Below are 12,909 nucleotides of genomic sequence, written 5' to 3' on the forward strand. Positions count from 1 at the left end.
ATATATAGATTAATTTTTTATATTTTATTTATATTTTCAATATCAAAACCAATGTAGAAGATTGAAAATGCTTAACTGACTTAGCCGATAAGATTAGTGGCAGAAATGGTTACGTTGACATTCTTGATGTTTGCAGAAAATGTTGTATTCAATTTATTTTAATTTTAGAAATACATTATTATTAATAAAACTTCGTTCAATTCCTATAAATTATTCAATTTCGTTTTTATAATTAAAATGAAATTTGATTTAAATTTCTGATAAAATATTTCGACATCGTTACATCATAGAAATATAGCTTACAATATACTATTGGAAAAAAAAATAATACTGAAACATTTAGAAAATAATAAAATAATCAAACAAATAAATACTGAAACATTTAGAGAAATTAAATTTCAGTTTCTTGATTTTAATTCGGGGCCGGATTTATCATTCACTAACAAGGGCAGAGGCTGATCTTGCCTTTTTTTTTATGTTTGAGATAACTTTTAGACATGGAGTAAACTCCAAACATTTTTATGGTTATACTTACACTAAATAACGATGCTTTGCAAATACTAAAATAAAAATAAATAAATATTATACCCAAATAAATTTAACCCCCCTACCCCATATGTGAGGGCAATGAGTTAGCAAAATATTTTTTATTCTATTCTAAACTAAATTCAAATTTAACAATAAATTTGAAATTTCATGAAATAATCTTTTAGCGTTCAAAAATTATAGCGAGATAAATATTGTAACCCTCTCAAATTGAGGGGGATTCAAACATTTTATGGACATAATTTTTAAACGCTAAGAGATTATTGCATATAGTTTGAAATTGATTGATGAATATGTTTTTAGTTAACAATAGAAAAAAAGTATTTTGGTAATTTGTTACCCTCACATTTGAGGTCAGGGGAGGGGTGTTATTTAGAGGCATTTTTTTTATCGGGTAGTAATAGTAATAGTAGTAATACAAGGTGCTGTAACGACTATTGTCGCAGAGCATAAAGTTTAAAATTTATACTTTAACAGCCGTTAACAAATGTTTATCTAGCTTTAAAATAATTTACTATCATTGCAGAAACCACTTTTCAGGTAAAGCATTCCAATGAGGTATCACTCTGTTCGTAAAAAAACTGTCTCATGGTTGTTTTTGCAAATTCTCTTTCAAATTTCATTGAATGACTTCTTAGACTTTGGGAAGAAGCTTTATAAAGCTCTTTATACCACAACATCTTATCAACACCAGTTGTTATTTTGAAAAACTCAATAAGATCATCTCTTGTACATCTTGTTTCCAAAGTTGTGAGACACAACTTTGCCAATTTTTCAGTATAACTTAGATGTTTTAGTTCAGGTGCTAGCTTTGTTGCTCGTCTTTGAATTTTTTCTAGGTCATTGATATCGTTTTTATTACCTGGACTCCACACTGGAACTGCGAATTCCAGGTGTGGTCTAACCAGCGATATGTATAATTGCCTTACCAATTCAGTGTTAAGATAAGTAAAGCTTTTTCTTATTAAACATAAGATTCTTTGTGCTTTACTTGTAGCTGCTTGAACCTGATGATTCCATTTCATATTGGATGAAACTATTACACCTAAGTCTAATTCTTTTGTTGTCGTTTTTAAAATAAAACTTTGATTGTCGTGTTTCATAGTGTAGTTATAGTTAATATTTTTTCTTCCAATGTGCATAACACTGCATTTGCTTATGTTAAAATCCAATAACCATACATTTGACCATTCAGTTAACAAATCAATGTCATTTTGCATATTAATTAGATCATTATGTTCTTTTATAACAGATATGATTTTAGTATCATCAGCGTATAGTTTTGTAATTGAAGAGATACATTGGGGAAGATCATTGATATGTAACAGAAAGAGAAGAGGACCCAATACAGAACCCTGTGGCACACCGCTATAAATCTCTCACCAATCTGATACAGCTTCACTCATTACCACTCTTTGTTTTCTGTCTTTTAAAAAAGAATCAATTCAATTTAAAATATTGCCTTTTATTCCATAGTTAGAAATTTTATATATAAGTCGATGGTGGGGCACCTTATCGAACACCTTTGCAAAGTCTAGGAATAATACATCAACTGGATAATCATCTTCAATTTTAGTTTTAATAATATCGAAAGTTTCTAATAGGTTTTGTTAAGCATCCTTTATTTTGTACAAATTCATGTTGTTGAGGCTTTAAAAGATTGTTTACTGTTATATAAATTATCAGCTTTTTTCTAACTATTTTTTCTATTATCGTACATTGTATAGATGTTAAAGAGATAGGTCTGTAGTTGAGCGGATCTTCCTTGTCTCCTTTTTTAAAAAGTGGTGTAATGTTTGCAGATTTCCATAATTCTGGCATCCCTCCTGAATTAATCGATTTCTTGAGTATTAATGACAAAGGTTTGGATAATCTTTCTGCACAATGCTTTAGGACATAGGGACTGATGTTATCACAACCAAGTGACTTGTTTTCATTAAGTTCTAATAAATAATTATGTACAATATCTTCTTTTAGTTCTTGGTCCCAGTCACATTTAAATAATTGCATTGTTTTATTGATGAAATGTGATAGATCTTGATTTTCTTTGACAAATACTGATTGGAAACTACAATTTAGTAGATTAGCAATGACTTTTTTATCAGTTATTATTTCATTGTCACTAGTTTTAAGTGCTAGTAGTTTTGTATGTGTTTGATTTTTTTGTGCATATGTATAGAAGAGTTTTGGGTTATGTTTTACATCTTTTGCTAAGTTTATTTTTTAATCATTTTATTAACTAGTTTGTATTCATTATTTAGGTTTTGAAGTTTGTAGCACGCACTCTGCACCATAGATTACGTTTTTTTCTAATTAGATTCTTGATTTTTATGTTGATGCATGGATTTTGGATAGAACTAGTGGGTTTGAAGTGGTGAGGAATATATCGTTTGCAAGCTTTTTCATAAATTTTTAAAAAGTATTCATGGCATTGGTTTGAATTTATTTTATCAAATATTTCATCCCAATTTACTTTATAAAACATGATATTCATTTCTTGGTATTTTCCTTTTCAAAAATTAAATCTCTTATTATTGAACTTTTTCTCACATGAATTGAGTATGTTAGTTTCCCATTTTAAGATGTAATGTCTTTTAGTAATTTGACCATCGGAATTTTATTTCATAGTAATAAATCATCGCAATTTTTTGCAAAGCATCTTTAATTGACGTAAGTATAAACAAATAAATGTTTGGAGTTCCATGTATGGAAGTTATCTCTCCAACAAAAAAAACGCTGGTTCAGCTCTTGCTGCATAGGAGGGTCTGGGAGCTAAAAAATAATTCAAAAGCTAATTGAAATTAAGACTTTGTTATAGTTAAGATAAATCAATAACCTTTGCACAATAGGACATAGTCTAGTTACTAAGTTCTGCACAATATTATATTGATGTTATAAATAAATATCTTTATACTCGCCTTTGAAAAATGTACAGCTTATCCCCAAGAGGTGTGCGTGGGGGTTGGGGGGCTTACTACCTTGATTCTCACCCTTAACGCGCTCCTGATTGAAATCAAACTCAAATAATAAAAGTAAGAAAGTAAAATGCCTTAAATTTTATTTTTCTTATTTAAAACTAGTATTAAGATGCATGTATGTATGTAAGGATACGAAATGATCATTGTAAACTTATTTACATTTATTATAAACTTAAAAATGCTAAATTTGTTTAGGATTTTCAAAAAACGTACTGGTTTGGTATAGATACTAGTGTAATAAACTATTTTTATTTATTTGAAATTTATTTTTTGAAAAAAAAGTGTAAACAATTGTAAAATGTATTTATATGTAACAAATGTAAAAAATATTTAAATATCTTCTGTTTTCATTTTTCCATTAGTCAATTTCTTTTACCCAAAAAAACACATTCCGCGGAGCATTCCTGCTTTTTTAGAATGGAGTTTAGATTTTATAAGAGGAGTTTGATTAAAGAAAAAAAAGAAGGAATTAAACCTAAACGATAAATTAAAAATAACGAACCTTTTCTATTCGTCTATTATCAAAAAATAAGTGAGTTTGGTAATGCAACCTGGATAGTTTCGGTATTGCAACAACTACTGTTTAAAACCCAAATTCCCCGCAAAAAAAATAATGTCAAAAGCAAAGTAAATGTTTTTTGGACATTCGACATAATATATTACATCCATCAAGAAAAATAACTTTAAAAAAGTTTTTAAAAAAAATTTTATGTAACGTTTTTTTTCAAAATCAAAGTAGGAGACATTGCACATTAATATATTATAGAAAGTTTACTTAAACTCAGAAACTTAAAATCGCCATGATGATATAAAAAACCTCAAAGTTTAGGTAAGTGGATTTTTTCCTTTTATAGCTTGATTTAAAGGTAATGAATAAAAAAAACATACCCGAATCATTTTTTCATGATCCCCATGCATAAATCCTCTTTTTTAGATTTTTCGGTAATGCAACGCCTATTTTGTAATGGGTCTTATTTGTAAAGTTTTTTTCTCAGAAATTTTTTTCGTAACTAACATATCTTAAAAATTTATATCTTTCTGATGAAAATTTAAAAAAATAAAATTTTTAAATCGCAAGCGATGCGGGTAAATTCTAAAATCCTGTGTGCCGATGACAGCGTGACAATAGCGAACACAGAACAACATACTGATGATGATGATGATGATGATGATGATGATGATGATGATGATCATGATGATCATGATGATGATGATAATGATGATGATGATGATGATGATGATGATGATGATGATGATGATGATGATGATGATGATGATGATGATCATGATGATCATGATGATCATGATGATGATGATAATGATGATGATGATGATGATGATGATGATGATGATGATGATGATGATGATGATGATGATGATGATGATGATGATGATGATGATGATAAATCAAAGTTAGTTTATTACTATCATCATTATTATTATTATTATTATTATTATTATTATTATTATTATCATTGATATTGTTTTTATCATGATTATTATAATTATTATGTTAATAGTGTACCATTCGGTCGAGGTCACGAAATTTTACTAATTAGAATTCTGGGATTGATATTCGGACAAACAAATATTTTTTTAAGCATAGCTGCTCTATGAAGTGTAATGTATTTCTTATAAGACTTATGACTGTGATATAAGTTTATATTGGCATTGGAAAAAAATTTGAATGAGGTTTTTTGTTGGAAAAAATGATCCTAAAGCATTTTAGCAAAAAAAAATTTTAATATAATGACAACAAGATAAAATGATGTATTTAGTGTCATGGACAAAAAAAAGTGGAAAAAAATGTTGGTTTGAGTAAAACTAACTGCAACTAATAAAACTAAGCCTTCTTATAAAAGGACAGAAAATTTTGCTACCTGCCTGTTGCATTAAAAATATTCAAAACAATATTATTTTAACTTCGAATACTATAAATGGAATTGATTCTTCTGTGGATACTTATTATTTACATACACGTCTACATTTAATCAAAAATAATATGCTATTGAGCATAACTGGCACAATAACCATAATTAGTAGTCAAAACAGCTACATGCAACTTAAAAAAATGTTTAAACAGCAAGGTACAACTGGATTGTAAATTGCCTTAGCTGTGCACACATAACATTTTTACTTTTTATGTTTTGTTAAATGGTTACGTAGTTAATATACCATCAACTTCAAAAAAGATAATTGTTTCTGTTCTGAAAGATTTTTGACTGATCAATGTGTGACAGACCTATAGTATTGTCAAAACAGTTATTTTCATAGTTGTGTGTATATATATATATATATATATATATATATATATTATATATATATATATATATATATATATTATGTGTATTATATATATATATATATATATATATATTATGTATATATATATATATATATATATTATGTATATATATATATATTATATATATATATATATATATTATGTATATATATATATATATTATGTATATATTATATATATATATATATATATATATATATACATAACTATGAAAATATGTATACATATATATATATATATATATATATATATATATATATATATATATATATATATATATATATATATACATAACTATGAAAATATGTATACATATATATATATATATATATATATATATATATATATATATATATATATATATATATATATATATATATATATATATAGTTTTTTACTTATTCTATTTTTAACGTTATGTTTTACAGGGGATCTCAACTTTGTAATAATGTACTCAAATATTTTTATTTGTTTAACTTTAAAGGGTGTCAGCCTTTTTTCACTATTATTAAAGGAATAAAACTAAAAATAGATTAGTACAGATATTTAATACAGAGTATAATTTAAGATGTCTCTTTAATTTTAGGGCCCTTATAGCAATATTTATATTTAAGTTCTATTATACACACTTTTATATAAGAAATTTGAAAACAGCCTGAAGATTTAAGTCAAATTGAGTCAAGGATTTATTATTCGCAGCTATGCAGGATTAGAAATTTGTATTTGCTAAACAAAACAGATAATGTTCTCAATTTTTGCCATATTTTAGCATCATGGTTCTAACGAAGATGTTTCTTATAAGTTTACAACTTTTAAAGGTAAAACAGGGCTATTATTAGTTAGGTTTCTTTTGTGTAATATCTTTGGTTGTAGAATTCTAGTAACTTAAATCATATTTTGCTAGACCAACAAATTAAATAATGCCTATATACTATTTTTTTTTTTTTATTTATCAATGTTAAAGACTTTTTTTTCAAACATATGAAGCCATGTTTTTAATTTAAAAGTTTTTATTTGTTTTTGCCAGTCAGTCATTATTTCTTAATTATTTCCAGATTTAGGAAACCTTATAAAAAATGTTCCTGGAGGTAATCAATCACTATATCTAGAATCTGATCTACGAATTCCCCAAGAACAGTACTTTGTAGGACTTTAGCTCTTCATGTTTATCAAATTGTTTGTCCAAATATCAATTCCATAATCACTTGCGCTACATTAAGTAGTTCTAGTTTTAGAACACAAACAGTACGCTAATAAACCCTCAAAAACAGACAAAAAACAGACCTACTCTTGTCTTAACTAGACAAGACTATAAAGTCCAATTAGATAAGAGTAAAAAAATTTCATGCAAAATATGTTGTTAAAGCTTATTAGGATTACATAGATTATAGCTTGTAGGACCAGCACACCTATATATGCACTGTAGGACCAGTACATCTATGCATACGCTGTAGGACCAGCACACCTATGCATGCACTGTAGGACCAGCACACCTATGCATGTGCTACAAAAACTTTTGTGAAAAAGGAGAAAATTTTTGAAATTTATCATAAAAATATTTTCTTTATACTTTTTCAAAATAAAATTTACAAAGTATTTACAATAAATTGTAGTCTTTTTATCTGAATATATCAAATACTATTTTTTGTCATTTTTTATTGAATCTTTTATTGTATAAAACACTGCCCAATTAAACTTTACATGGTATAAATATAGACGAGTCTTATTTTTCCAGATACATAAAATATTGACTAAAATGAAAGATATTAAAATAAAAAATTATTTTTATACTACCAATCCAATGAGAACTCTTTATTTCCTTAAACACTACAATCAAAATGCAAGTTTAAATAACTGGAAACTAAAGATAAATATGCTAAAAAAGCAAAAGATAAAAATGAAATATTTTTAAAAAGTTGAAAAAACTGCGTAGCAAACTTGGTAGTAATAAATGATAAATTCCCAAAGTTTTGTGAAATATGCTGAAAATATTTGTAAGATTAAAAAAGAGCAGAAAAGCTTTAGTTTAATAAAGTAGTAGAAGGACTAATAAAGTGGTCGGTAGTCTAATAAAGTGGCAGGTAGTCTAATAAAGTGGCAGTTAATCTAATAAAGTGGCAGGTAGTCTAATGAAGTGGCAGGTAGGTTAAACAGTTACATCAGTACAAAAACATCACATCACACCTGATTTATGATTTTTTTTTTATAAAAACCTTTACTTATCATGAAAAACTGTTTTACATAATTATTTTTTTATAATTTTTAATGGTAGCTGTTTGTTTTGTTTTAAAAATTTAAGTCATATGCAATAAACAAACTATATTGTTAAACAAATACTCAACTCGTTGATTTCTAGATTAACAAAAATTTATGATAACATGTTTTTTTTCAGCTTTTATAATTTTTGTAGTTTTGTGATACATGAAAAATGAAAATTCTTATTTTTTTATATACCTTTCATTTAAAGCTTTATTTTAACATCATGCAAGAAGATGATTTATTAAAAAGAGAAAGAAGACAAAAGCACTATTTTGCAAAAAAGAATTTAAAACATTAGCTTTAATTGTCATGTATTATTATTTTGTTAAACAACTACAATTGAAAAAAAACTTTTTAAGATTTTGTACTTCAAAAAAGAAAAGTTTTAAAATTTTAAACATACATAAAAAGTTCTTTTGAAGGTGAGTGACGAGAATGAATATCAGGATACTTTTCTAACAGTAGATTCAACAATTTTGCAGCCTAAAATTTTTAATAGATTATTTTAACTCTATTCTTTACATTTATGTTTATATATATTTATTTGTTTTCGTACATTTATGAATGGCTTTATATTAATTTCTATAGGGTTTAAATGTATATTTATATATATAAAAATTAGGATACTTCAATTTGAGCATTGAAACAAAACTTAGATTGTTGAACAACAATATCCATTAAGGAGAATATCAAGTTTGCGTTGATACTAAAATCTAAAAAAAAATATAAGCATATATTAACCAAAAATCACAATGAAGGGATTGGTTTGCTTCATAGCACATTTTTTACTGAACTCAAGATCTCATGTTTGTCAACCTTGAGAATTTATTTAGAACACACTTATTGCAACTTACAGACCACACTAATTGACATTTATTGACAACTTGATTAAATAACTAACAACTCAGAAAATAATAAAGTATTTTTATAAGCAGACCAAAAAAAATGTGAACATAAAAAAAACATCTCTGTAAAAAAAAGCAACGTTGATGTAGTTGATTTGTTTTTTTACCTTATCAATATCCAAAAAACTATATGTATTAATCGTCATGGAAACATAACTGTACAATTTAACTTATGTTAGGTCTCCTAATTCATAACACCTCTTCATACAAAAATTGGAACACTTTGATTCTTTAACCAAAGTGTTCCAATTGGGGGGGGGGGGGGAATAGGAAAATAAATAAAGTATTTTAGTAACTGTTAATGATGATGATATGTTAAATTGTAAATAATAAAAACTGTTAAAATTTAAGAAAACTTTTTTTCTGAACTAGAAGACACATAATTTTTACTTGAGATAATTTAAGCATCTTTATTTTCTGTATATGATACAGTTTTTCTTGTTATAAAAACCAAAACATCTGCTATAATAAAAAATAAAACCAACTCATCTATTATAATACAAACCTTTTATTATTTGATACAAATTTTATCTATTAAAAATGTGGCAAATTTATTGTTTTGCAAAATGTTTTGCAGCAGAATAAAGAGTACATAAAAAAAATTTTTTTTTTTTTTTTTTTTCTATTTTTATCCTTACCCTTTCTTTTTCAAAAGCTATATCTAATTTATATCCTTTATAAAATAAATTGTTCTTTATTAAGTAGATTGAGGAACTATGCCAACAACAAAAATATGTTTTTAAATAACCAAATTCCTTAGTTACTGAATAAACTTGAAAAAAAAAATTTCTAAGTTTAAAAAATTAAAAATTGTACATGCTTTGGCATAAAAACAGAGAAAGGTCACTTGATAAAAGAGCAATTTAATAAAAAGAGTCATTTTTTAAATTTTTTCCTTTCATATGGAAGGTTCAACTTTCTTTTAACCCTTCCAATCGAAAAGAGTTAAAAAAAAAAAAAAGATTAAAAAAACAATGTTGGTGGAAGTTGATTCAACATTTTAGAGAATTTGTGCTTGCAAATTGATATTGTAATATATAGTAGATAGAATAAAGGTGTTTGATGAGAATTTTAAAGCTCTTGTGATATCGTAATATAATATATAGAAATAATAGTATTGTAATATAATAAATAAATATTATAATATAATAAGTAAATATTATAATATAATAAACAGGACTCGGATGTTTAATAAGAATTTTTATGACTTATATTCTCCATCTTTTAAGTTAGAAAAAAAATTTACTTTTGGGAACAACCATTCTAATTAGTATTCTTAACTTAAATCAATTTATTACTGCAAAGTCATACAGCAACAATGTCAAAAACACTACAGTCATACATTAAAGGTAAAACAACAGTAAATCATTGTTTTTTTAAAAACAAACTTCTATAAAAAGTATTTTCCAATGTATTCAGGAAGTTGTTTTAAAATAAATTACCTTCTTCTGTTTCCATAATTACCTAATAAATGACAAGAAAAAAAATCAATATTATTTAAAACTTAAAATATAATATAAAATCAAAATTATAGCTAATACAATTAGTATAAAAAATAAATATTAAAATTTAGGTAAAATCAAAATAAAGATTTAATATAAGGAGATATGTCTCAAAATATGCACAAAAAGAATTTTTATAAATTTCACAAATGTTGTGGTAACATTAAATTTTGGTAACATTAACTAAGAAAAGATGCATAAATGGTGTGCTATCATAAAATCTGAAAAGATGCATAAATGTTGGTGATAACTTAATGTCTGAAAAAATGCATGAAGAAAAATTTTATCATAAATAAATAGTGGTAACATAAATTCAAAGAAAACATGTGAAGAGAAACAGTTAAGATCTTATCATAAAAGAAATCCAGTGGTAACATAAAATCAGAAAAGAAAGGGGAAGAGAAACAGCAAAAATCAAAAAAAAATTCTGTGGTAACACAAAATCAGAGAAGAGACATAAAGGAAAAGTAAAGATCAAAAAGACTACTGTAACATAGAATCAAAATCTACATAAAAAAAAAGTAAATACCTCATAAAAAAAAAATGTTTAGATGCCATTCAATTTAGTAGTAGCAATCAGAGAAAATACATGATGCAAGGGTCTTATAATAAAACTTTATCAAAAATATGTATTAAAAATACATATTTTCACTTACATGAATAATTTCTATGATATCCTCAATTACTTCCATATTCATGGTCTTCTTTAAATGAAAAAATATCTAAACAATTCTTAAACTTAAAGCCAAAAAATCAAAAAAAGCAAAATAATTGTTTATATAAATAATATAGCTGATATAATTTTTTTTTTTTTGATTAAAATATATTTTCATTTAAATAAATATATGTCATATTTTCATTAAAACAAATATATATATGCTTATGTCTATAAGATCATTACAATTTGGGGAGAGTTGCCTTAATTGGAACAGTGCCTTAATTGGAACACTTGCACTTATTTTTGAAAAAAAATGAATTATGGCTATATTTGCATTTTTTGAGTAAAACGTTTTATTTTCTACGTTTTGACAGATTTTGAAAGTTATCCCTTAAAAAATGCATTTGCAACATTGATTTGAAGCTTTTTTGCAGTGATTTAATTTTAGTGTTCACACTATACTGATTGCACTGGGTCTATACTGCCATACTGCTATAGGTTATACAGGATTTGTGTTTAATACGATGGGATTTAAAATGCAAATACAATATAAGCTTATCTTATAAGTCATGATATTTCAGTGATATAACAAAACAGTCCAAAGTTTCTTTGATAGATACTATAAAGTTTACTTTATTTAATCAGTAATAAAATAATTGGGTTATAGAAGTAATTCAGGCGCAATTTAATAATACTTAGTAACAACCATAAACCTTAAAAATAATACTTTATTTAGTGATCTTTAATCAATAAATAAAGAGATCGTCATAACAGTTAAGGCTTTTATACAATTTTTTGTTTCAAGAATTTCAATTTGCCAGGGTAATGTTAATCCTATTATAAGTTTTGAATGAACTGTTTAAATTTTCACTGTAAAGATAAAAATCATTTTTAATCAATTTTTGTTGATTTTACTGGGTTTTATATATCACAAAGAAAACAACATGCTTAATAAAAAAAAATTAAATATTATCTGAGCTTCGTCATTCCAACAAATTTCTTGGCTTAGAAAAGTTAGTATCCTCTCTCTTTATCCTTCAGCCAATATTGCTGTTGTTGGTGATTTTAAAGCTCAACACACTGAATGACTTGGCTCTAGAGTCAGTGACTCTGCAAGTGTTAAGGCCCACAACCTTTGCCTTTCTCAATCTCTAACTTAAATAGTAAACTTTCCAACTCGCTTTCAAGACAACCCGAATTATTTACCTTCTCTACTCGACCTATGTATTGTTTCTGATCCTAATCAGTGCTCAGTTTCTCCACATTCACCCTTAGGTGTTTCTGATCACGGTTTGATCTTTCTAAAACTATTATCTCATTCTTCTTTATCATCAGAATCCCCCTATCATCGTACCTCTAACTACCTTAAAGTTGACTGGGACTCTTTACCAGTCAGCTTTAAGGTAGTTGTTAGAGATACAATGATATTGATGAAAAGAATTTTTCATCAATATCACCTCTTGATTCTACTAGTTTCGTTCTACCTGATATAGCCGACAAACAGTTTGATCCATTGCTTAACATTCATACCACTCTAGCTTCTGTATCTAAAGTGATTTCCTGCTTAGACTCTTCTACAGCTTGTGCATTAGACAACATATCTGTTATAGTCTTGCAGAAGTGTTCTCAGGAGCTATCATTTATACTTTTAAAACTATTTAACAAGTGCTTATCAGAGTCTTGTTTTCCAGTATGTTGAAGAGCGGCATCTGCTATCCCTATTTTCAAAAATTCTGGAGAGCAATCTGACTCGTCT

At 26.2% G+C, this 12,909-nt stretch overlaps 1 protein-coding gene across 6 annotated transcripts in view; it reads right to left on the minus strand.

Annotated features, from left to right (window-relative positions):
* The window catches only part of LOC105845222 (synaptonemal complex protein 2), a 126,035-nt gene that overhangs the window by 107,271 nt on the left and 5,855 nt on the right, over window positions 1-12,909 (minus strand). For 4 of the 6 annotated variants that reach the window (XM_065796472.1, XM_065796470.1, XM_065796471.1 and 1 more), the window contains exons 3-6: window positions 11,152-11,217; window positions 10,436-10,457; window positions 8,716-8,801; window positions 8,492-8,571 (exon numbers count right to left, since the gene is read on the minus strand). In XM_065796472.1, coding sequence (XP_065652544.1) covers window positions 8,492-8,571; window positions 8,716-8,801; window positions 10,436-10,457; window positions 11,152-11,217 — 254 coding nt within the window. Of the gene's footprint in view, window positions 1-8,491; window positions 8,572-8,715; window positions 8,802-10,435; window positions 10,458-11,137; window positions 11,218-12,909 lie in introns of all 6 variants that reach the window. The other 2 variants (XM_065796474.1, XM_065796473.1) reach the window with 1 other exon arrangement.

Source organism: Hydra vulgaris, chromosome 04, assembly GCF_038396675.1.
Source record: "Hydra vulgaris chromosome 04, alternate assembly HydraT2T_AEP".
NCBI classification, from domain to species: Eukaryota; Metazoa; Cnidaria; class Hydrozoa; order Anthoathecata; family Hydridae; genus Hydra; species Hydra vulgaris.